The sequence below is a fragment of the Trematomus bernacchii genome, unplaced genomic scaffold (genome assembly GCF_902827165.1).
Source record: "Trematomus bernacchii unplaced genomic scaffold, fTreBer1.1, whole genome shotgun sequence".
Lineage (NCBI taxonomy): Eukaryota > Metazoa > Chordata > Actinopteri > Perciformes > Nototheniidae > Trematomus > Trematomus bernacchii.
In genome coordinates, this window is record NW_022987827.1 from 38,169 (window position 1) to 65,274 (window position 27,106).

At 41.2% G+C, this 27,106-nt stretch overlaps 1 protein-coding gene across 1 annotated transcript; it reads right to left on the reverse strand.

Annotated features, from left to right (window-relative positions):
- Positions 1-9,822: 9,822 nt before the first annotated feature.
- On the reverse strand, positions 9,823-22,018 carry LOC117499365 (beta-1,4 N-acetylgalactosaminyltransferase 2-like). Its single transcript, XM_034151708.1, has 12 exons — positions 21,978-22,018; positions 21,678-21,814; positions 18,041-18,193; positions 15,134-15,240; positions 14,833-14,870; positions 13,867-13,933; positions 13,654-13,767; positions 13,289-13,375; positions 12,747-12,928; positions 11,005-11,148; positions 10,543-10,771; positions 9,823-10,427 (listed from the first exon to the last, which is right to left on the reverse strand). The coding sequence occupies exons 2-12, from the start codon at positions 21,812-21,814 to the stop codon at positions 10,243-10,245; spliced, it is 1,443 nt and encodes a 480-aa protein (XP_034007599.1). The 5' UTR covers positions 21,978-22,018; the 3' UTR covers positions 9,823-10,242.
- Between the last annotated feature and the right edge of the window lie 5,088 nt (positions 22,019-27,106).

Consider the following 27,106-nt stretch of genomic DNA (forward strand, 5'->3'; position numbering starts at 1 on the left):
AGGTTTAATATGTGCAATAAGTTCATTTCAATAAGTTCTGCAATAAACATTGAACCAGTCCGGCCCTCGACTATTACCAGTTTTTAAATGTTGGCCCACTGTGTATTTGAGTTTGACAGCCCTGCCTTAACTTTTCCTGTAAAATATCCTCCATCTTTTTGAATAGTACAGAAATACGTGGTTCCACATGGACGCATCTGATGAATTGGTATCAGAATCGTCAAAACCTTATTTACCAAAGGGGATATGAGGTTATTGGCTAATGGTTTGAAATGTTGTTGACTGTTGTTTCCGTGAATGCCCGAATGGTGCGTGACTTTAAATGTTGCAGCGTCAAGGAATAGACAGGCATTACCTTTGGTAAAGGATGGTCCAGTGTTTCCTAAAGGAGATGACCGAGGAAGCACTGAAGCTCCTTTCCTATCATCTAGACTTCTAGAGAATCAGCTCTTATGGCTGCAGCTCAGAGCCTTTCGGGTCATTTCACTCCGATAGAAACTTTCCTGATGGAGAAAGAATATTCAAAAAGCAACCTATGAGGCTAAGCTCTGCTTTGCATGGACTTTCTTAGACTGGAAAAGGGAGACGGTGACCTTGTGAAGGTCATGGATGTCACGGTCGCTCTGCATGTCAGCTGGGTTTTGCACACTAGTTGTGATTTGCCTACACAGAGATTCATCTGAGCTGTGATTGGTGCAGCCAGTCCGTGAATCGAGTATTTTAAATATCATCACCTGAAAACCCAGAGACTCAGCGCTGGCTTCCAATCTGTCATCATCCAAGGTGAGTGCTGGATTTGAATTGTATTACTTGTTATTCCTTGTACTTTGAACTGATGTCTTGCTTCCAGACTGCAGTGGGTTTGAGGGCAACACTACAGTTCAGTTACCAGTAAAGTCAGGTGATTAAGTGTTGGATAAAGAGCAGAGGTGGCAGAGAGCCGTACTCAAAGGTTGAAATGCTCATTTAGCAATTTGAGATTTAGTTTAGTCCAAAATATATTTTACCAATTTCATTACGATATTCTAATATTTTCAATAAAACCAAAGGTGGCATCCATAACATTTGCATGATTGACAAATGAATGCACTTCACTTACTGCATTATAGAATGTTCTCTAATGAATACACACTACAAAGTATATATAAATATAAATGCTGATGTGACTGCAGGTCTGTGGAAACCATGATGAGAAAACCCTCCGTCCTGCTGCTGCTGCTGTTTGCTGCCGTGTGCGGGTCTACTCTGAGACCTTACTTTAAACATTACGATGGATTGAAGACATGGAGTGAAGCACAGACCTTTTGCAGAGAAAAACACAGTGATCTGGCCACCATCAGAGCCGGAGAAACATTTGAGAAGTTTCATGATCACGCATGGATCGGTTTGTTCAAAAACACTTCAGACTCCGAGTGGAAATGGTCAAAAACAGACGAGATCGCCCACATCACCAACTCCGCCAACTGGGATTTCAGTAAGTCTTGCTAGCATGTAACTTTAGGATATAGGATATTAAGCTTTTAAAGAGTCCTCTTCTACTGATGTTCAGGTGTATATCAGTATGTAGTGTCTCTACTTTAAAGAGTCCTCTCCTGCTGATGTTCAGGTGTATATCAGTATGTAGTGTCTCTATTTTAAAGAGTCCTCTCCTGCTGATGTTCAGGTGTATATCAGTGTGTAGTCTCTCTACTTTAAAGAGTCCTCTCCTGCTGATGTTCAGTTGTATATCAGTATGTAGTGTCTCTATTTTAAAGAGTCCTCTCCTGCTGATGTTCAGGTGTATATCAGTGTGTAGTCTCTCTACTTTAAAGAGTCCTCTCCTGCTGATGTTCAGGTGTATATCAGTATGTAGTGTCTCTACTTTAAAGAGTCCTCTCCTGCTGATGTTCAGGTGTATATCAGTATGTAGTGTCTCTACTTTAAAGAGTCCTCTCCTGCTGATGTTCAGGTGTATATCAGTATGTAGTGTCTCTACTTTAAAGAGTCCTCTCCTGCTGATGTTCAGGTGTATATCAGTATGTAGTGTCTCTACTTTAAAGAGTCCTCTCCTGCTGATGTTCAGGTGTATATCAGTACGTAGTGTCTCTACTTTAAAGAGTCCTCTCCTGATGATCTTCACCAACCTCCTCCTCACTTTCTATAAATAGTCTCTCTGAGTTAAAGCAAAAACTGAAACATAAAGAAAAGTGTCTGGTTTGTTATGTGAATCATGTCAAGCACTTTTTCTACTTCTTGCAGGTGAACCAAGTGGTGAGAGAAATGAGAACTGTGGTGTGATTTTCATGAATTCTCACAAATGGCATGACGCTCCATGTGACAAGAAGCACAGTTTCTTGTGTTACAATGAGACTCTGGTTCTGGTGAAGATGAAGAAGACGTGGGATCAGGCTTTAATGCACTGCAGGCTTCTGGAGGCTGAAAACCCAAATGAGCCAGTGGACCTCCGCTGGAACTACCGCTACGACCTGGCCTCCCTGCACACTGAGGACGACCGCGCCTACGCACGCCTGAGGGCTGGAGAGGCTTCCACTGACCAGGTGACGGAGCTTTCTACACAGAGTTTGTGTTTTAGAGAAACTCCTCCTGTGTGTTGACATTTTGCACACTGTGATTTGTTCTAAGGCTGTCAGCGTTAACACTCGTTCTTCATCTGGAAACATTAAAGAGTTTAGAAAAAGAAACACAAATTAATCCAATCACACCAAATCAAGTCATCATTAAGTACTCTGATGATACTGCAATAATATCTCTGCTCAGTAAAGGCCCAGACACACCAGGCCGTATTCGGCCGTCTTGTGTCTGGCGACAACGCGTTCCTTGTCGCCCAAAGTCAATTTGGTGTGTCCCGAACCCTCGGCCGTGACACGCCTTATTTGGCCTTTCACGGTCGACTGAATCGGCCAAAATACGGCCACAAGCTATCGGGCCAAGAAAGCACTCTGATCAGCTGTTCAGCTAGCGAAACGGAAGTGAGGGACGTAAACAAACGATTAAAAAAGGCACAGGACAGCAGCTAAACCCCAGCAGGTGATACTTAAAAGACATCAAACATAGCCCTTAAATGTCCTCTCTTACCTCCCACACATAGCAGGGACATCTCTGATATCGGCGGGAGCGTCCCCGGCTGTCCTCTGCTGAGAGCTCCGTGATTTGTTTGGTCAAGTCTGGTTTTTCATCTCATCGTAAATTTAGCAAGAAGTGGCCATTATGACATTACATACATTACTACATTGCTGACTCAATAAACGACACACCCTCCAGAACACTGCGATCATCAGATGCAGGTCTATTAACTGTGATTTGATAGTATGTCTGCACTTTATGTGCTCATTTCATCATTCATGTATTTTTATATTCTAAAACATGTTTTCGATGGACGAGAGTGAAAATGGAACGCACACGCTATTTGTTTGTGTATATCAGTCTGTTCTTCTTCTCTGTCTTCCGGTTGTTGCCTCTTTTGAATGACGAATACACACTACCGCCGCCTGCTGGTAAGGAGAGTTATTGCCACTCACGCATGCGCAGTGCGTACGTGCTCGGCTGAAGTCTTTGTGTTGTGTTCCAGTGCGACACACGGCCAAGATGCAGGAGAACTCGTCGATGGAACTGTCGGTGTTGGTGTCGGCGAGTTCTCTGGTGACGGCCTGGTGTGTCAGGGCCTTAACACAGACGACCCTGAGCTGCACCAACAGGCTGTAACTCAGGTGGTCGAGTGGACTGATAGCAATGCTCTTGAGATCAACACCAAGAAAACTGAGGAAATCATTTTTGGCTCACCATCTGACTCCCATAAAGTCCCCATTGTCATCCATACAGATGAAATCAAGCAGGGAGTTTCATACAAATACTTGGGTGTAATGATTGACCATCTGCTGTCATGGAAGGAGCACATTGAATATCTGTGCAAAAGGACAAAACTAAGAATTGATTTTCTCCGCCGTCTTAGGTCTTTTGGGGCGAGCAGAGAAATTCTTCTGTTGTTCTTTACATCGGTGATCATGTCCATTCTGCAGTACTGCAATACTACCTGGTACAGATGTTTGTCAGCAGCTTTAAAAGATCATAACAACCTAGTGAGGCTGTCCAATAACATCATCTCTGACCCAAAGCATGTTCTGAACAGTGAATATGAACTGCTACCATCTAATCGGAGATACAGGGTCCTACGATTCAATAAAGTCAGACTGAAGTACTCCTTTGTGCATCAGTCAATCCTCTCAGTAAATACAGAGCTGATCCCAGATCAGATGCACGCTGAAGGCTCTTTGAGCAGCTCTCACTGATCCTGCTGTTATGTTACATGTTTGTTGTTTGTTTCTCATGTGTTGTGTGTTGATGTTTGTCTGTTGATGTTACACATGGAGCTGCTGTGATGCAAGGAGCATTTCAGACTTCATCTGACCATTAAAGGTGGGGTAGGTAAGTTTGAGAAACCGGCTCGAGATACACTTTTTGTTATATTCCATGGAATGCTCTTAACATCCCGATAGCAATGAATATCTGAAGAGCTTTGACAAAAAATCCATAAAGAAATATCATCTGTGGAAGCTGTAATACTGTAAAAAGCACGACCAATCATCTGAGCCGGCCCGGCTAAAATAACTGGATGGCCTACCTGCCTGTCAGCCTTCCATCTGTGCACAAACTTATCTCGTGCCCTCATTGGTCATGTGTGCGTTCGTGTGTGTTGGAGGAGGGGCTCTGTGAGGAAGTGGCAGATCTTCTCCGGTTGTGTATTTTCAAATTCTAGCGATCTCGAGCCGGTTTCTCAAACTTACCTACCCCACCTTTAAAGTATTATCCTATCGTATCATAATCCAATTATCCAGCCTCCTATAAAACTAGCATGGGATCACAGTATGAATACTACTATACAAGTATATGTGTAGTACACATTATACAGAGGGCGATCACAGTATGAATACTACCATACAAGTATATGTGTAGTACACATTATACAGAGGGCGATCACAGTATGAATACTACCAGACAAGTATATATGTAGTACACATTATACAGAGGGCGATCACAGTATGAATACTACCATACAAGTATATATGTAGTACACATTATACAGAGGGGGATCAAAGTATGAATACTACCATACAAGTATATATGTAGTACACATTATACAGAGGGCGATCACAGTATGAATACTACCATACAAGTATATGTGTAGTACACATTATACAGAGGGCGATCACAGTATGAATACTACCAGACAAGTATATGTGTAGTACACATCATACAGAGGGGGATCAAAGTATGAATACTACCATACAAGTATATGTGTAGTACACATTATACAGAGGGGGATCACAGTATGAATACTACCATACAAGTATATGTGTAGTACACATTATACAGAGGGGGATCACAGTATGAATACTACCATACAAGTATATGTGTAGTACACATTATACAGAGGGGGATCACAGTATGAATACTACCATACAAGTATATGTGTAGTACACATTATACAGAGGGGGATCACAGTATGAATACTACCATACAAGTATATGTGTAGTACACATTATACAGAGGGGGATCACAGTATGAATACTACCATACAAGTATATGTGTAGTACACATCATACAGAGGGGGATCACAGTATGAATACTACCATACAAGTATATGTGTAGTACACATTATACAGAGGGGGATCACAGTATGAATACTACCATACAAGTATATGTGTAGTACACATTATACAGAGGGGGATCACAGTATGAATACTACCATACAAGTATATGTGTAGTACACATTATACAGAGGGTGATCACAGTATGAATACTACCATACAAGTATATGTGTAGTACACATTATACAGAGGGGGATCAAAGTATGAATACTACCATACAAGTATATGTGTAGTACACATTATACAGAGGGGGATCACAGTATGAATACTACCATACAAGTATATGTGTAGTACACATTATACAGAGGGTGATCACAGTATGAATACTACCATACAAGTATATGTAGTACACATCATACAGAGGGTGATCACAGCAGCTTTGTCGATGCTTTAGCTTAGTGTCGGTTAATTGTCAGAGTTCATTCCAGTAATTCAGGAATCATGCTATAATAAACTTCCTTTATTACAACACAATGATTACATTTTAAATCCATGACACCACACATGCATGGTCCTTGTTCAATAAAGACGTGTGTACATAAATATCTCACCTCTCTGCTAAATGTGGTCAGGTGTGGACGGGCCTGCGCTTCCTGGCGGGTCAGTGGTTCTGGATGGGCGATGGAGCAGCCGTGCAGCTGAACAAGGAGATGCAATGTGACCGGACTCAGAGTTTCTGTGGCGTCCTGGTGAAGAACAGCAACAACCTCCACGAGACGGAGGACTGCAGCAAGAAGCTAAACTTCCTCTGTTACAGGAAACCTTGAAACAATCAATCTGTAGAAAAGCTCTTCTCCCTCTTCTAAGGTTCAGGTTGTATTTATGTGATTACTGTAGGCTAGCTCAACTAGGCGTGGACTGTCCTTTCTATTGTTTAATCAACTTCAATCAAGGTTTATTGATTATATATTCTTTCTCTGATATGAAGGAATTATCCTCTACAAAGGTCTACACATGTTCTTACATATTAAGGAAGTGGTCACAGGATAATACATTCAACATGTCCTTTTATTATTACATTGAGCTTTTCTTCACAGGAGGAGTTACCCCAGAGTCCGGATAGTTCATAAATGCATGTGTGATATTTAGAAGTAAAGCATTCAGCCAGAAAACACTGGAGTTTCATTTGAATGTGGAACAATCCTTTTCATAGGTTCATTTTCACATATATTATATGGTAAATTCCCCTGCTGTGGGACTTATAAAGGAATTCTGATTCTGTTTCTGATATATTTATACAAATAAAAGTTCTACATAGATTTTTGTCATTATTTAATAGACTTCTAATAACTGATATCCCTGCTAGCTAGCTGAACTCCTCCTGAGTTTGATTGATTATGTACATTTAAATTGATCCTCCATGAGCATCGTTCACTTGTCCTCAGTGTTTATCAGGGAGTTGATCTGAACCATGGGGTCATTTTACAACATGGCCACCAGGGGGCGCTATGATGCTTCAGAAAACCTTCTCTCAGTGGGATGAGACTCTTTCCTGACTCGTTCAGCTTCATGGAGATCAAGCTGCAGACATGATCCACCAGCACCACGTGTTATTCACCATACCATGCAACATGAGTGTTTACGACGCTGTGCAGAGGCCCGTTTAGAAACTTGTGTCCGGACTGGGGGAAGTATAAATGTGTAAAAACTCACATGTAAAGAACTGGTTCTTCACAAATAATAAACCTCAGTTATTCAGTCATGACTATATCATACACGTTACAACTCTTCATTGTCAACATCTGACAGCCATCCCATACATAAGAACACATCAACAAGGTTCAAGGCTTTTATTTGTCTTACGAACATAGCTACAGTGTAGTTATGACGATGAAAATCTTAGGTCACTGTTAGAACGAGGTACGAAAATACTGGACTCAAATGCAACGACTCACTTTTTAATCTTTTGTTTAAACAAAGTTTAAACAAAAGATCACTCTTGCGAGGACAAAACAAAACTCTTGATTTCAAACAAAAACTCTCCTCTCTGGTAACTCTCCTCTCTGGTAACACGCTGGGTCTCTGGACATGTGAAGCACACTGAAACAAGACAAACTGGCACAAGACAAAGGCCAATTCTATTCAGCCTTTAAATAAATGACTTGCCATCAGTGTGCACTGGATGTGAGGTGCAAATGTATGCTGATGACACTGTCATTTATGTCCATGCAAAAACCAAGGCCCAAGCTGCGGCCAAACTAAATGATGCAATGGTTCATGTAAATCAATGGCTTACTGACTCACAGCTATATCTAAACGTTAAGAAGACAGTCTGTATGTTTTTCAGCAAGACCAACCCTGTATCACACTGTGAACCCAAGGTCTATGTGTCTGGGGAGGCCATTCAAACAGTTACACATTTTAAATATCTAGGCATTATCCTTGACACTACTCTATCCTTCAAAAAACAAGTGAGAAAGGTAATGCAAATAACTAAATACAATCTAGCAAACTTTATATATATAAGGAACTGTTTGACAACACCTGTAGCAAAACTATATGACTGCCATGATCCTTCCCCACCTAACATACTGTATGAGCAGCTGGACCCAGGCGAATATCAGCACATTAAGGCCTATCCTATCACTTCACAAACAAGCTCTCAAAGTTTTGGACAGAATACCTAAGCTATACCACCATCCTGGACAAACATAACCTGCTCAGCTGGGAAAATCTTTTAAATCACACTGATGCATGTCTCATTTTTAAAATTCTAAACGGCAAGGCACCCCCTAGGACTAGTTATACTAGTACCAATAAATGGAGCAAGTTTCATGAATGTGACACTTTTATTATGTAAGATAGCAAGGGGTGCATAAGGTGGCAAAAATATGCTGACAAAGACTATGTAAACATATATTTTGATTATTATATGACAAATATGTAGAATTAAACAATACATTTTAAAGCACGTGTATACAGACAGGACGTAACAATAATAACAAAAAAAAAAGATTAAAAAAAACAAAAACTGAAAAGGAAGTGACGAATGAATTTCGACAGCACTACCATCAAATACGGAGCGAAAAGTTTAACCACAAGAATCAAGACTATATGAGCTACCACTAAACAACTCACAGTCTGAAAATTACCATTAATAAAAACCCTGAACGTTTACTTTTCGTTTTAAACATCGTTTTAAGGTGTAAACGTGTCATTTAGGAACTGCGACAGCATAAATATGCGAACACAAACCTACAGACTGCTGGAGAAGAGATATCATAGGGGGGGGTTGGGACACACACATTCCGATGGCCAATTAGTTTTAAACAAAGAGTATACTCAACATAGGCCTACAGTAGGCAGGGGGGCGTCGGGCCGAACCACGCCCCTTAGCTGTGATATAATGAGCATATACCACGGCCTGTCGTGAGCTATTGCTTAAGTATAACAGGCCTACTCTCTTTATCTGTATGCTGTAGATTATAATAGTCGATATTTTTCTAAGACCATTTAGTGCTTCACATAATAAACTACACAACGGCTGTAGCCTGATTATATGCTTTAGGAGCTGTAGGTGTGTGTGGTACAGTGCGTAGGTGTGTGTGTGGTACAGTGTGTAGGTGTGTGTGTGTGGTACAGTGTGTAGGTGTGTGTGTGTGGTACAGTGCGTAGGTGTGTGTGTGGTACAGTGTGTAGGTGTGTGTGTGTGGTGCAGTGTGTAGGTGTGTGTGTGTGGTACAGTGCGTAGGTGTGTGTGTGGTACAGTGTGTAGGTGTGTGTGTGTGGTACAGTGTGTAGGTGTGTGTGTGTGGTACAGTGCGTAGGTGTGTGTGTGGTACAGTGTGTAGGTGTGTGTGTGTGGTGCAGTGTGTAGGTGTGTGTGTGTGGTACAGTGCGTAGGTGTGTGTGTGGTGCAGTGTGTAGGTGTGTGTGTGGTACAGTGCGTAGGTGTGTGTGTGGTACAGTGTGTAGGTGTGTGTGTGGTACAGTGCGTAGGTGTGTGTGTGGTACAGTGCGTAGGTGTGTGTGTGGTACAGTGTGTAGGTGTGTGTGTGTGGTACAGTGTGTAGGTGTGTGTGTGTGGTACAGTGTGTAGGTGTGTGTGTGGTACAGTGTGTAGGTGTGTGTGTGGTACAGTGCGTAGGTGTGTGTGTGGTACAGAGCAGAGTGCGAGTGAGAGGTGCCTGTCATCTTCCCTTTACAAGCTTAAAAAATGTATTGTTTATTTGAAATCTAACTAAACACCCGAACCCCGAAAACATTTTTTTTTACGCAAATCCTTTGATATTGTAAACGTGATGTTGTGCGTCTCTTTCCTGCAATATCGGATGTTGAAAGAGCTGGAGCTGCAGTTCATGTTCGCTGATGCAGCTGTTGTGTTCTATGATTGTATGCTACAGATTTGAATATATGGTCAAGGACCAAAAGAAAGAAAGAAGTTGTCCGCCGTGCTCTTTGAGAAACATACACAACGCAGACAGACACCGGTCACACGTGCGACAAAAGTATCAGATAGGCTTCAATTTACTTTTGATTGTCTATGATTAACTATAACAAATATCTGCGTTTTAACACTACATTTATATATGTACTTATTTTTACGGTTTGCATATGAGGTGGTCCGCGAAAATCCTTGATAATAAATAGTGGTCTTCTATCCATAGCGGATACATTTCAGGTGGTTTTTAAAGAAGTGGAGCTGCAGCTTTGAGATTGTATCACTCTTTGCAGGTTGTCTGAACCTCATGTAGCCCTTCTGTTTACGTCTTTTCTGATGTCCAATGGCCACATGGCCACATGTTGCCACCATCAAGGAGCCCAGGCCATCCATGAAGAACTCTAGAAGAAACGACAGACATTTGCCATTTAAAAAAGGCCAACTACAATCATGTAGAGCAAAAACTGAAAGAGTTTAGAACCACCTCCACTTTGACTATAAACCATCTAGACCTACCTGAGTGTGCTACCCTCTTGAGCTTAGGGTCGAATCTCACCCTCTGTACGGCATCTGTACGAGCCAGGAAGAAGTTGACCACCCCACTGACCAATGAGCATTCTGGGTAACCAGGAAGAGAGTGGAACTTCCCTCTGGACTTCCTGTACATGCAGCCACCTTCCATTTCGTCTCCTTCCTCATAGATGAGAGAGGAATAAAACTGGTCTTTTCCTACTTTACCGCCGAGCTGAAAGGAACAGAGAGACAAGAGAACTGCTTATAAACTGACTACCAGTTCATTGTGTACCTGCATTGTAAAGACGAAATAGTTGTTGGCAATTGGGCACCATCTCCAAAACTGGCCCTGGAACCTCTTTGATGGAAAAGGGGTATGAAAGTCTCACATGCTTCACAGCTCGTAGACACAACAAGTATTTAACACAAGCAGAGCCCTTTAGAAACGAGCCATTTCAGTCTTACCACGTCCAGTTCTGGGACCGCCTCCATCACCTTCACCATCTCTTCGATTTTCGTCCACTTGGTAAACAGGAAGTCATCGTCTACCCACAGGATGTACTTGGTGGTGACCTGGGAAACTGCCAGATTCCTGCCAGCAAACCAGCCCTGATGGAGGAAACATAATTGGAATCTTTTTCAATGGTTTTGCTAGGTGAGAAGCTCAATGCAATGGGTTGAAAGCTAATGCTTAATGTCGCGTCTCTTTGTTTTGTATTATGCTGGTTCTGCCTGTAGTGGAAACTCCACAATTAATCACATTCTGGTAAAAAATGAACAAACATAGAAGAAATGGTGACAGGCAAGTCATTTACATTAGAGCCTACCAAATGGAAACAAAAGGTACATAAGACATGTTAACAATAACAGGTAACATCCGTATGATCATTTGCTTGACGAGGGTCCCAGTGGCACCCTTCTGTCTGTGGAATACAGAAGGAAGCCAGATAGGTGTATTAAAAGGTGCACAAGCCTCTGATCACAACCATACAGACTAGTTGCTGCCCATAGAGTCCTGTTGTGAACCCGGACATGTTGAGTACCCCAACGTGCTATGTCAGAAATGTATAGTCACACCATTGCACAAATCTCTCTATTTCAGAGTGGTAATGTCATGATTTCACCAGCCTCCTGAGGGTTCCCGCCGCTGTCCTCAAGAGAGGTCCCACCGTATCGAGGCCTCCCTCCAGACTGTCCTCAAGAGAGGTCCCACCGTAACGAGGCGTCCCTCCAGACTGTCTTCAAGAGAGGTCCCACCATATCGAGGCCGCCCTCCAGACTGTCTTCAAGAGAGGTCCCACCATATCGAGGCCGCCCTCCAGACTGTCCTCAAGAAAGGGTTCCACCGCCTTCAAGGCCACCCTCAAGACTGTCCTCTAGAGAGGTCCCACCACCTTCGAGGCCTTCCTCCAGATTGTCCTCAAGAGAGGTTCCAACACATTCAATGCCGCCCCCTCCAGACTGTCTTCAAGAAAGGGTCCCACCGCCTTCAAGGCCACCCTCAAGACTGCCCTCGAGAGAGGTCCCACCACCTTCAAGGCCTTCCTCCAGATTGTCCTCAAGAGAGGTCCCACCGCCTTCGAGGCCGCCCTCCAGACTGTCCTCAAGAAAGGGTCCCGCTGCCTTCGAGGCCTCCCTCAAGACTGTCCTCTAGAGAGGTCCCACCGCATTTGATGCGGTCCTCCAGACTGTCCTCAAGAGAGGTCCCACCCCCTTCGATGCCGCCCTCCAGACTGTCTTCAAGAAAGGGTCCCACAGCCTTCAAGGCCGCCCTCCAGACTGTCCTCAAGAGAGGATCCTGCTGCCTTCGAGAACTCCCTCCAGATTGTCCTCAAGAGAGGTCCCTCTGCCTTCGAGGTCACCCTCTAGACTGTCCTCAAGAAAGGTCCCATCGCCTTCGAGGCTTCCCTCCAGACTGTCTTCAAGAAAGGTCTCACCGCCTTCGAGGCCACCCTCCAGACTGGCTTCAAGAGAGGTCCCAAAGCCTTCGAGGCCTCCGTCCAGACTGTCCTCAAGAAAGGTCTCGAGACCTTTGCTACCTTCCTGCCCGGCCCCCAGAGATTCCCCGCCCCCAGAGTTCCTCTCCCTTTTGCCCAACATTTCCTGCCAGTTCAGGTGTGGCCTGGTAAGTGAAGGCTAAGCCCCGCCTCCCACAAAACCAAATAGGCAGGAGGATATTGAACACTAACATTACAGTGTGTGGTTACCTTTCCTGGAGGCATGATGTAATGTTGGATGTGATCTCCAGTAATGTTCTCTGTTACAAAGCTGTCATCTGCGATGATGACTTCTATGTCTTTGTAAAACTGCCGGATGCTTTTCAACAACACCTTGAGTTGTGGGTAGCGCAGGAACGTCTTAGTGGTGATAGTGACTTGAGAGTTGATATCTGACATATAGAGAAGAAGAGTAATTTAAAGAAAAGACACATGAAGACATCATGAGATCCACTCTCCATGCTGTTAGCTCATGGCTGTTCTGTTTACGTTTTCAGACCTGAACCGATCTGTTCAATTTGTGTCTTGAATTAGGAATGGATTATTTCAATGCTAACTGCTTTGACTGATTTGACATACTTACACAACATTAACAGGATTGGTGAAGTAGTCCGGAATATACTGGACAGCATTTTAGCTTTTATATGAGATCACTGATTGATGCCTGAATGTATATCCCACAAAGAAGAGAAGCAGCTCCTTCCTGCCATGAATAAATGAGTGTGTTATCCCCACGCTGAGTGAACTCCTACCTGTTCCCATGTCGTACAGGACTGGAGGTTGAGGCTGTTTGATGGTAATGGGAAACACAGCTTCATGGTCCTCAAACTGGAAGGATGCTGAGTACAGAAGAGGAAAGCTAAGCTGTGTCTTTTTGATAAAACATTAGGTAATAAAAGCAATTACAAAAATAGTGGGCACACAAACACATTTCACAGACTCTAGATTAAACACACACAGAAACACACATTTACAAACAAACTTGTAAAACACATTGACAACTTTGCAATTATATTTGATTACATTTGCTCTAGTAGGGTTAGGGTGAGGGTTATCTTGTCCATCTCCTTGCTACAAAGACAGATTTTTGATATAAAGAGAAGTCTTTATGTCATACCGAGGTCTCCGGTGTGTATGTGATAAACAGTGCTGGTATAGGACACATTAGCCAGCAGCTCATTGAGGGTCTCCAGGCTGCTGGACTCCACCATCAGTCGGCTCTCACCATTACCTGTCATGGGGAGAACATACTATATGAGTTTATCTCCTCAACCTCAAAATGTGTATACTTTTTCATTTGTTTAACCAGTCACATTTAGTTAGAGCTCACCTTGGACCTTTGCTCGTGCAGCTGGAATAGTTGTACTCAGGACTCCTTTGGACACTTTCAAGGACACCTAGAGTCGACACAGCTCAGTAAATCTTCATCGTTTATTTTGCAAGATAAAAAAACCACATTGTTATCTAATCCAAAGAGTAGGCAGCCCAGGAAAAGAGAAATAGTTTAGTCTAGTTGTCAGAATAGTGTACCCCAAAGTGTTATGATAGAAATGTAGAGTAGGGTCCCCAGCACATAGAAGCTGCTGGATGCTAACCTGCTTATGTTTGCACAATTAGCACAAGTTGCGTTAATTCAAATGAAAGGCATTATAGCCTATGTAAACAATAGTTGAAAAATGACTTAGCTGATTTGGACAACTTTGGAGTGGTGTTGGGGGTAATTGGAGATACTGAATGCATTCCTGACATTTTCAGGATAAGAAATGGCAGTTTTAACCAGAAAGTGGCCATATTTGTACTTTCGGTTGACTGATTTTGACTACCATGAGCAGTGTTGAGATGATTGGATAAAGAGAGCACAAGATGAATATTATTATTGTTTTTCAAATAAATAAGCAATCTGTCCAATCCAAATGATCCAGAGTCCCCTAAATGTCCCAAAGTAAGCCACATTTAATCTAAAAAAGCCCACAGAGAGTTCATACAGTATAGCCATTTTTGAGACTGAAAATGTCAGAAATGGACTCCCCAACAACCCACAAAACCAAGCCATTTGTTTTAATATTGTCCACATAGGGTATAATTGTAATTAATGCTCATTAACCCAACATAATTGCCCAACATATGCAAGTTAGCAACCTGCAGAGGTAAAGCTGGGATGCACAGATAGCCCACACCTTTTTGCAGGAAAAAATGGTATTGGAATCGGAGGAAATCACAAAGTAAAGGCTAAAGTTAAGAAGGGGACCCAGGTTTCTCTGAAGGAGATCAGCTGTATCTGTGAGATCACACCAACCGTGTAGTTTTTTCTTTGTTCTGCATGCACTGCTAGACCTGAAATCAAAAGGAAGTGTGCTTTCATACTCTTCATTTACACAAGTACACTCATTCACCTCTGGCTTCGTTGACTCTGTACTAAACCTAGGTAATGCAAATATATCAGGGTGTGATCAAACCAAACCAAACATCACAATCCAGCTTCCTGTCTAACTAGTTCTCGAGCCATACAGCATTAGTTTTTAATTGTATTTTAAACACAGCCTTCTGTTGTGTCACAATGAGAGTAATGAAAGGACATACTGTACGGTGTAGCATACCTGGGATGAAGGTGGGGGTCATAGGTCGTACTTTGAAACCCTGGATAGGGTACTGCAGGGGAGAGTTAGACGGAGCATACAGCCGTGTGGATAACACAGACTCAGTCCTGTTGGGGAGATAGGATGTGATCCATAAAGAAATGAAAGTAGATTTAGTACCTTGGCAATTAAGTTATGCTGTAAAAAAAAAGAAAAATCACGTTTTTTTAGCACTTATTGTAAGTCGCTTTGGATAAAAGCGTCAGTTAATGATATGTAATGTAATGTAAATTATATACAGCGGGAGATTTGGATAAAACTGCAAATGCTGTGGAAATCTTAGAGGTTTTAATGTTTTTCCTAGAGAAACTTTTGATAAACATATAATGGACAGACAGGAGTTACAATGACGTAATGACATGTTCCTGTAATGATGTCATGATGTTATAATAAGCAGTGCAGAGGCAAACTTTGCCCAATTTAAAGATGTAGCGAGAACTTTTTTCAGCACAAACCAGAGGATAATTATCAGGAAACACATGGAAAGTTGACAAAGGGACAGGGACTGTAAAATGTTAAATGCAGGACTTCACCTTGAGTAACTCGAATAACCAAAAAGAGGCCAATGGGAAGCAGCCCATCCCTACCTGGCTGTGATGTAGGGACGATTTGTCAACAATTTAAAAAGGGGTATTGTTTGAAGTTACCAGGGTAATTGGTCATTCTGGTATAATAGTAACACTGTTGTTAATAAAACACAGTTATTAAACCCATGACACACCTAAATTACACTGTTATTAGACCCATATTACACCAATCTAACAGCAATCCTACACCCATATTACACATATGTCCCACAGCTTTTACACCCATATCGTACCCATGTTACTCCTATACTACACTTTTATTAGACCCATAGAACACCCACATAGCACCAATATTACACCTTAACTACACAGTTTTTACACCAATTTTACACAAGCCCTTCAAATGACTGTATCCCCCAGGGTACGGAAACCATTTAAGGGTTGAGTAAAACAACTCAGTGTTTCTTCCCAGGGCGTCCCTCCCTACAGGAAGATCAAGCAGACTGCGTGGGACCTCACCTTGCGGAGGGGGCCTCATCTTGCGACATCTCACAAAACAACAAATACATTTAAGCTACATCCATATGAGCATTACTTTAGAATACCATTCAACAAGTGAACTTCAAATAGTTAGCAAAGTTATAAACGAATTGAGACACAAAGCACATGTTTATATAACAGTTAACACTAACCTTGTGCCTCTTGCTAACACGGAAATGTAAACTTTATCTTTTGATGTCGCCGTATTTAAATGTTGATATCTCCGTTAATATCTGTTATTTTTCTCCGTCAAGTTTTTGCTTTAGGAACAGTAACTTCCTGCTAATAGCGCAAAGTTACCTTCAAAATAAAGCATGTCTATAGAGTGGCGAAGTCACGCCCATCTACTTCCGACCCATGGGACCTTATTTCGGAAAAATAATGTATTGAAGTCAATGGAGAGAGAAAACTTATCTTTCGATCCCGTTTGAATTGTGCCATGAATTACACATATGATTGTCAATCTTAAAAAATAATTTCCATGTCAAAAAAGTCAGTTTGTCGTAAAACTGTTGAAATATAAGACTATAAAAAATACGCAACTAGAAAGACTACAAATCCCAGAGTCGCGTAAGTGATGTCACAATTGTTTTCCTCCACTAAGAGATAGCTAAGATCAGCGCCATATAGATAGAATCTATCTATATGGCGCTGGCTAAGATAAGATAACTTTAACAAGATGCCTGTGTGCTTAGTACCAGGTTGTTATCATACCAGCAATGGGTCTTGCTCGTTCTTTCGCTTCCCGTCTGATGAAAGGACCAGGAGTGTCTGGATCAAGCTAGCTAGTAGCTAGCACGTTAGTTAGCGTTACAGCCTTGTCATTTTTATTAGCCTTAACATGAAGTAACATGAAGTAACCCAACATGTTAAACAGTAAGAGTAGTAGTCATATTTCGTGAACCCTTTGAAGAGTACTGTCACCGGTGTGATCATTCTATAATACACAATTTAAGCCCGGGGGAGAAATGCTAACGCTAACGTTAGCATCGGCGATCTTCTCTACTTCATGCTATCTGCACAAATGGTTGACATTAAACATTCAAACGACCAGGCAGTTCAGAGAGAATCAAAGGAAGGCAGGCAGGCAGGCTTTGCATGACATTCTTCAGGACGTGTTTCATTGTGGTGATAGTGAGGGTAGTCAATCGTTTTGTTGACAAGACAGTAGTGACGGCCATCTTGGTGACGTGTGTTGTTGACCAGAGATGTAGTTCATTGAGCGTTTCACACAAACAAATGTGTTACTTCACAATTTTACGACACATTTTTTTTTTTTTAACTTGCAAAATTATCTTTTAAATTGACAAACATCATATGTGTAATTCGTGGCACAATTCAAACGGGATCGAAAGATAATCTTTCTCTCTCCATTGACTTCAATACATAATTTTTCCGAAATAAGGTCCCATGGAGGTCCACCGGAAGGGGAGGGACTTCGCCACTCTATATAAAACAGGAAGTTACGTTAAGACATGTATACAATTGCAATGAAAGTAATAAAAACAATGCCATCTCCTTTTCAGGTTCAAAGAACACAAATTGGGTTATTTACATAAACTATTCATATTGCAAATACATACTTTTAACCAGGAAGGGAGGCGGACATGGATGTGACCCATGTGATTTGCAATGTCGCAATATACTGTGTCGCAATATTTAGCATATCGTAGAATCGCAATACTATCGTATCGTGGCTTAAGTATCGCGATAGTATCGTATCGTGGGGAGCCTGGTGATTCCCACCCCTAGGATTTAGCATAACCAACAACGAGGCCAATGGAAAGCAGCCGCTCCCTACCTGGCTTTGTGTTGTTGGAACTCCTTCTCTCTGCGTTTTATCAGCTCCACCGCCTGATTCTTAGGCACCAAGTTTTTGAGAAGCATTGAACCGTTGGCACAGGTGCATGGACCAGGGGAGGGAAGATGACTCGGTGGAAGAGGGGGTGGCAACCTGTGAAAGTGGGGGTTACATGGAAGTCCTGAAGTGAACATTCATTTGACTTCTTTGTCATATTATCAGTAAAGAACCCCAATGACCAACCACACGGCATCCTCCATTTCTGAGAAGTGAGGCTAATTCAGAAGCGCTTTAAACTGTTGTTCAGGTGGAGACCCCACAAAAACAAGTCCGATTGTATAGAAGTCTATGAAAAAATAACCCTTGTTTCATCGGGATTTATTAGATAAGATCAGATGTACTTTATTAATCCCAAATGTTTTCGTTGCAGCAGCATAAAACTAAAAAATGCAATGCACATAAGTACAAATAAAAGAGTAGAAATAAACAATATACAGATGACCGTGAAGATAACACATCTATAAACTGCCTGACAAATGAAAACACCATTGAAGGGAATGCACCGTTAACATTTTCCTGATGAGTTAATGTTCTTGATCTCTAGTTTTAATTATTGTTCATTACAGCATGATGTCCATTGAGTAGATCATGGTCCCACTTAGAGTAAAATATACTAATATTAATATAAATATAAATATATAATATACATGTATAAATAAAAACATTTTTTTAATTCAATTTCATTTGTATTTTATTCTTTAAATTATTGTACAAAGTATATCATTATTAGCAGGCTCCATGGACCTGTCAGCTCCGGACAGCGCAACATGCATATATGAAGCGCTACGTCATGAACGCAAGAAATCATACCCTCGTGGGGGCGCGCTCATGTGATTGGCTTAGAATGAAGGAGACATCTGATTGGCTATAGATAGAAAAAATTACAAGTACGAATCGGGTGACCGTCAGGGGAGTCTCAATAAACCCACACACGAATCATGGTCCCACTTAGAGTAAAATATACTAATATTAATATAAATATATAATATACATGTATAAATAAAAATACATTTTTAATTCAATTTTATTTGTATATTATTCTTTAAATTATTGTACAAAGTATATTACTATTGTATCCATTATTTGTACACACACCAGTGTTGTAGTCAAGTCACCAATTCACGAGTCCAAGTCACTCTCGAGTCACCACTCTTCGAGTCCGAGTCCAAGTCCGAGTCACCAAGGGAGAGTCGTAGTCGAGTCCGAGTCCAAGTCCGAGTCACCCAAGGAATGTCCGAGTCGAGTCCGAGTCCGAGTCATCATTACCTGTGTTCGAGTCCGAGTCCAAGTCCGAGTCACCCAAGGAGTGTCCGAGTCGAGTCCGAGTCCGAGTCATCATTACCTGTGTTCGAGTCCGAGTCCAAGTCCGAGTCACCTAAGAAGAGTCCAAGTCAAGTCCGAGTCACAAGTCTTCATGTATTAATCTTCGTGGATATATGTGTTGAAATTTAGCTGCTCCTCTACATTGCTTTTATCCTGTCATGTTATACTAATCTGTCTATTGAACTGCTGTGAAGCGAGTTTGGCTACAATTCTTGTAATAGGTGCTATACAAATATAAAGCTTATTACTAATATTAATATTATTATTATTATATATAAATAAACTATGTTTAAAATGAGTTACCTTTTAGAGAAGTGATTATATTTGTATGCCAATATTTTCCTATGGTAAAGTTTTCGTTTTGCACTTTTATTTTGATAGTAATAAGATCGGGACTCTTATTTTGAAGGAACTTTTACCGGTTAAATCGGTTTACTGATGAAGATTTAGCCCCAGAAAGCACATGGCTACTTAGCATGCAAAATGACGTCATTCTGCATGTTAAGTAGCCATATGCTTTGTGTTATCAGCTGAATCTTTATGTATTGATTAGATCACGTTACTCTGATGATAGTGTTCAAGACAGCCTATATGTCTGAACTCGATGTTTAGAGTAATGTGTTACGGAGCCTTCTCTTCAATATTGTTTCCACATAGAGCATTTTGCGCTGCTCTTTTCCAATGTGGAAGCAGAATGTGTGAAAGCATACAGCACGATGCGGGGTGTGTCTCTAGACATCTTTAGACTGGAATAGCGGGGCCCAGTACGTGAACTCGCCTCACAGGTGCACACGCCAGGATAGAGGACATCAAGAAAACTTGCTCGAGTCCGAGTCCGAGTCCAAGTCGGAGCGTCAATGTACAAGTCGAGTCCGAGTCATCATGGGGGGAAAAATTCACGAGTCCGAGTCCGAGTCCAAGTCAGCGTACGCGATAATTCACGAGTCCGAGTCCGAGTCCAAGTCATCGTGCGCGAGAATTCACGAGTCCAAGTCCGAGTCGCGTCAATCAGTGCGCGAGTCCGAGTCGAGTCACGAGTCCCGAAAATCGGCACTCGAGTCCGACTCGAGTCCGAGTCCAGGACTCGAGTACTCCATCTCTGACACACACACACACACACACACACACACATACACACACACACACACACACACACACACACACACACACACACACACACACACACACACACACACACACACACACACACACACACACACACACACACCACACACACACACACACACACACACACACACACACACACACACACACACACTCTGATCATTCCTGTGTTTTCTTTGAGAGATCTATTCCTGTTCACAAAAATGTTCAGAAAGAGGTAACCACAAAGCGATATTTAACTGAAAATACTAGGGAAATGTTTACTCAGAATTTTTCTTCCACACTTGACCCTGCTCACATCTCAGTAAATGAGCTAGTAGATCATTTTAATTCAACAATTCAAAATGTTATAGTTGCCATTGCTCCAACGAAGGTAAAGGAAGTGACTGGAAAGAAAATATCTCCATGGAGAAAGGCCATGACCGTGAGAACAGAAAAAAGAGAGTGTGGAAAAGCTGAACGTAGGTGGCGAAAAACAAATCTCCAGGTTCACTTTGAAATCTATAAAGAGAGACTTGGCTTTATAATTGAAAATTGCCCGACAGTCTTTCTTCTCTGACATCATTACCAAAAGCAAAAACAACGCACATGCCTTGTTTGCTACCGCCGACAGACTAACAAACCCCCCAGGGTCACATTCCACTGACAACATTCAGAAAATCAAACAAGCAGTCAGTGCCTCTGCATCAGGTACAGCAGGTGTGTTGTCCCTGTGTCCACTTAAAATCAATTCAAACACCATGACACAATTCCATCAGATTAATGATAAAAACCTAGAGGACATTATTCAACTTCTGAAATCCTCCTCCTGCTGCCTTGATATTATTCCAACAGGATTTAAAAAAAAAGTTTTTCCCTGCATGGCCTCAGATCTACTTCATATAGTAAACAAGTCTCTTGACAGGTGTTTTTCCACAGGCCCTGAAAACTGCAGTCATTAAACCGCTATTTCCCTATTTGCATTTTGTGAGGGAAGTAGGTTGACACACACACACACACACACACACACACACACACACACACACACCACACACACACACACACACACACACACACACACACACACACACACACACACACACACACACACACACACACACACACACACACACACACACGGTAACTTTACCTCTTTGTTTTTGAAGGACAGTCTCTGTTAGAAACAATATGGCTCGAGAACTCAACAGAAAATGTGTAGTAATATATAAAAACGCAGGTCACGAACACGAGAGCAGCAAGAAGTGGTGCTCGTATAAAAACAGCCATCTGTAGAGAGACAAAAAGACAGACCATAGTCCAGTGTTCCTCTCCAGAAAAACTACCATTTTAAACACATTTGTTTGACATGTATTACTTTCAGAATGATGATAATCCATGTGATTACAAAGGTAACAGTTTCACCAAATCAAAGTGTTGTAATAGTATTTACCTGATACTCCAGGTGTGTGTGTGTTAGCGCGCTGCAGTGACACTCTGAGATATAATAAACCTGTCATTGAGTACATATTGAAGACTATAAAATCTAGCCTAAAGGACAGCACGTGATTGGACGCTGCCGGACGGCACGCCCCCTCACTCCGTACCAGTCACTGATTGGACGCTGGATGTAATGCATGTTTACATCAGTGCAGTTTAACAGTGGAATGAAGACACAAAACTGAATAAACTCAAGTGAATCCCTCAGAAGTTTTATACTGTTTTTTTAAGCGTCCATTTCTCACATTCACAAACATTACGTTTATTTTCTTCACATCAGCTTACATTTAAAATATGTCTTCGTCTTCCTCTGTCCTGGTTTCCTTTAACGGGCCGTCTCCACAGCAGCGTTAAAAAAATCTTGGAGGTGGGCGTATCTGAAGCTTGAGGATTTTTTGCGAGCAACCAATCACATGAATCTCCCGCCCGCGACATACGAAGCAAAAAAGCCCGAAGTAAACTGGATATAAACTCCCCAAAACAGGCGAAAACCTACCACTGTCTCTGCCACCTCCCTCCATGCCTGGCTCCTCCGGTTTATATCCCGGTAGGTCTGGTCATAAAGCACCGGGTGATTGATTCGCTACCGCTAATTTCTCCTCCATTTTTTGGAATATGAGGAAATGACCTGCGGTATTTCTCTCCCAGCATACACGCCGTTTGATTGGCTAGAGCTTGAACTGTCAGATTTGCGTACACGGGATTTGATTGGCTGACGCTTCCACCTCAGCCTCAAAAGTTGAACATTGTTCAACTTTGAATCCTCAAAATCCTGAAAATCTCCGCTCGCCTGCCCACAAAGCATTTCGGCGAAAAGTGAGGGAAAGTGACGTCACCCCATTCAAAGTGAATGGGCAGAAGCGTTTCAAGATTTTTTAACGCTGCTGTGGAGACGGCCCGTTAGTGGCGATGGAGATTATTTGTTGACCCTGCTTTAACCTGTTAAGCACCAAGCCTGTTTTTCATGTTTCAGGCTCGAAAATGACATGCCCAAAACAAATGACTACAACTTAACTTCTAAAAGGGTTATATGAATAATGTATTTTATCAAAGCAAGGTTACATCTGTGAGTTGGATGTAGACGTGTCAGAAGGCTGAGTGTTAGCATTGTGGGTTTTTTTTGGAAAAAAAAATTAAAAAGATCAGTTAGCTGAGTTTCTTCCCGTTACATGGATATAAAACATTCATAGTTTATTAAATATTAAGATTCCTTAGACGTTGTTTCCTGCGAATGACGCGTTTATCCGCCCGGTACCGGGGGGGCGGTGCGTAACAGGATAAAGGATATTTTGCCTTTACAAATAGTGCGCTTTATCACTGCCTGGGTTTTGGTTGAAGTGCATCCAAATGCTGCTGCGTTTTTCCATCCGAAAAACACGTCGTCTACCTGCCCTGTACCACTTGTTATGACTTCTCTCTCTCGCATATTCCATTCAGACCTACCCCATCTCACTCCTCGTGCTGAAACCTACCAATCAGAGTAGGAGCGGGTCTTCACAGAATACGTTTGGGGAAAAAAATCAAGCTTTTTAAAAGGCGATTGGATTTTGGCAGGCAGTGAGTGCGGACCAACGATTGAACGATAATAATAATGGCTCTCACCAAGTACGACTCGGTTCCCCTCGTTCGTACCAAAGAGACGTTCATAAGAATCGGCTCGTTCGCGACCGACACATCACTAAGTGATTTTTTCATATTTTATGACATACAATACTCACATTTATAAAAATAGTATACTCTGACTTATTTCATATTTTTCAAAGTACTATGCTCTGACTTAAGACGTACTATATTACATTACATTTTGACATAACAATTGATTTGGCTTAAGCTTTTATTCAAAGCGACTTTTTAATATATACAGTATACCCTACGTTTTCATAATTTCGCACCACGAAAACCGCAAAACGGACGAAAACTTTTCAATATTATTAACCATACTACAATATGACTCTTTTCATATTATTATTTGTTATTTGTTTCATTTTATATACCCTTAATCGTCCCACAGAGGGGACATTTTACATTCTGCATTTGACCCATCCTAGTGTTAGGAGCAGTAGGCTGCCATTATGTACATACTATATTTAGACTATTTTCATATTTTTTGACATACTATACTTGGACTTTAAAAAAAAAATGTATGTCATATACTATAACCTTGTTCATATTTTATCCCCATGAAAGGCACGAAAAAACGTTTGTTTAACAAAAAAAACAGTGTTAAAACAGTTTTATTTTATGGCACTGTTGGCCTTCCATATTTGAACGGCAGGCGCACTTCGCCGGTCCTTCTCCCCGGTAAACCGACACCTGTCCGCCACATTTCCCTCCAGTTTTCGGGCATGAAGGACAGCCACAGGCAGCAGGAAGCGGCTCCGGAGCGACAGGACCCCTCGGGGGGAGGATTTGAGGTTTCCATCCAGCAGCTGAACGACCTGCTGACGGACAGCAGCGGATTCTACAGCTGGCCCACCAGACACTTCCATGAGGTTTACCCGAGGATCTACGTGGGAAATGTTGAGTGCACGTTGTTTTGATCTTACATCTGCACATAGAGAGGTTATAAACTGTCATCAGGTCGCTTTCCAATTCCCATTCCCATTCCATTTCCAATAATAGTTCCAGCAGTCACGAAGCAAAAAACGATCCCCATCAATTCTGGACAACAGTTGTTGGCTTCGAGTGCAAAAAGACAATACAATATTAATAACTTGCTAATTATCCAAATGCTTTCTACATTATATTCTATGTAATTGGATGACATTATGTGTCTGATTAGGGTTGTTATAATATACTATATACTATGTTATAATGTTAAGCCCTCCCACTATTTTCCAAGAGGGCGTTGCCAGATTTTCAATTTCAGGATTTAACCAGGAGATTTCACAAATACAGAAAGACAACTTTTCATGGACTTTCAGTTTTGTTTAGAAGAGCATTTGAACACATCAATATTTTAGATCAAATAAAGTATATCTAATCTTGTAATTCAATAATATATAGTCTTTATATATTAAATAATCATAATAATAATGTAAATGTTTACATTACACTTCTTTATTTGTCATGCGGTCTACCTACGCTGTAAAATGTATTATCTCTTCGATTTACACGGCATCTATTGCACTTCTGTCCATCCTGGGAGAGGGATCCCTCCTCTGTTGCTCTCCCCAAGGTTTCTCCCATTTTTCCCTTTGAAATATGGGTTTTTCTCTGGAAGTTTTTCCTTGTACGATGTGAGGGTCTAAGGACAGAGGGTGCTCATACTCATACTGATATTCGGAACAAACTGTGCTGTTGTATTTGCTGTAAAGTGTCTTTACTGTAGGGTATTTTTATTATATGTACAGCACTTTGGCAACAGAAGATGTTTTTCTTTAAATTGAAGTTAAATGCATCAATCTGGTGCACTTTGAGGGCAAAATTAAGAGATTTATGGATACAGCTACAACAGCAACTGTTATAATAATGATGAGAAACTATGAAATAAGAAATGAATCAAATTAAAATGTAATTATCATATCATATATTATATAGTGTATTGTATTATTAAGTAATATCATGCATTAACCCCATTATAATCCTCTTATTTTACACAATTGACAGACAGCGTTATTTGTACGTCAATAGTCATATATTGTCATAACCTTTTTGTGTGAAATAATTAATATTATTATTATTTCCGCCCACTGTTTGGCGAGCTGCATGAGAAACTGACGGGCTGTCAGGAGAGAGAGAGAGGGAGAGAGGAAAAGAGAGGATCCGTTTCTCCCGTGTTATTATCCAAAGTTAATGTAAACCTTTGAATAATGTACTTATTATTATAGTGATGAACATTAAAAACAAAGCACGTTGGCTGATTTTGGACCCCTTCACTATTTGTTTTCACTACTTTAATTAAATGTTTGATAAGTGCATGAAGATCACAGTACAGTATGCTCGTTCAGTAAAACACGTACACAGATAAATTATTTTGTATTCCAAAAATCAGGAAGTAAAGTCCCCTGGTTTGTGACAAGATGTGAAGTCAACAGATAGTCACTCAGAGGGGGGTACTATTTATTTTCAAATGCATATAGGCAATGCCATTCATTTACATGTACTGTAGGCTACACTGCTCTTTCAGTCAAGAATTTGAATTTGAATGGGATGGGGAGACGTGTGTGATTAAAAATGAGTGGCCAAACTAGGACTTAGTTTTTCAAAAGAGAAAATGCAGATATTACACTCAGAAAATAAATGGTAGACATATCAGTACTCTTAGTGCCAAGTTGTCTCAGACAATCTGCATTTCCTAATGTGGGACAGTTCTGTGCAAAATGTGGGACACTGAAAAGTCTATGTTAAAAAGCCTCAGTAATTCATTCATGTAATGAAAACATCTCAGGTCAGTAACACTGAAAGCTAAATGTGCAATACCATGTTCAGCTATGTTACTATTTATAATGTTATTGTTGTTACAACAGAAGATGTTTTTCTTTATATTGAAGTTAAATGCATCAATCTGTGACACTTTTATTTTGTAAGATAGCAAGGGGGGGCATATTGTGATAACCAGGCCTGTCATAAAATGCACCCCACCCAAAAAGATGTTTGTATTAATCCCACACTCAAGCATTGTTTAGGGTATAGTTGTAGGACTAGTACCAATGAATGGAGCAAGTTTCATGAATGTGACACTTTTATTATGTAAGATAGCAAGGGGTGCATAAGGTGGCAAAGATTCAGATGGAGCATCTTATTTCAGACTCCAGCATACAGCTTCCTGCCTACTACCAGCCAGTTACCTGCCTAAGACCTGCCAAAGACCAGTATCTGGGAATGTTAAGCCCTCCCACTATTTTCCAAGAGGGCGTTGCCAGATTTTCAATTTCAGGATTTAACCAGGAGATGGCGCTATATATTAAATAACTATGGCCAAACTAAGACTTAGTTTTTCACAAGAGAAAATGCAGATATTATATAAAAAACTAAAGTTAAAATCTTGTTTTTAATGCCCCAAGAGCAATAAAAACACTTGTTAAAAAAATCCTGAGTGAGGCTTTCATAAATTGCATTTAGCTGACGCTTTTATCCAAA

Coding starts and splice junctions, on each gene's coding strand:
- LOC117499365 (XM_034151708.1), bottom strand. CDS start 21,814: ATGGCTGTTTTTATACGAGCACCACTTCTTGCTGCTCTCGTGTTCGTG. Junction 14,871..15,133: donor GACCCCCACCTTCATCCCAG/GTATGCTACACC, acceptor TTTTGATTTCAG/GTCTAGCAGTGCATGCAGAA. Junction 13,934..14,832: donor AACAAAGAAAAAACTACACG/GTTGGTGTGATC, acceptor TGTCGACTCTAG/GTGTCCTTGAAAGTGTCCAA.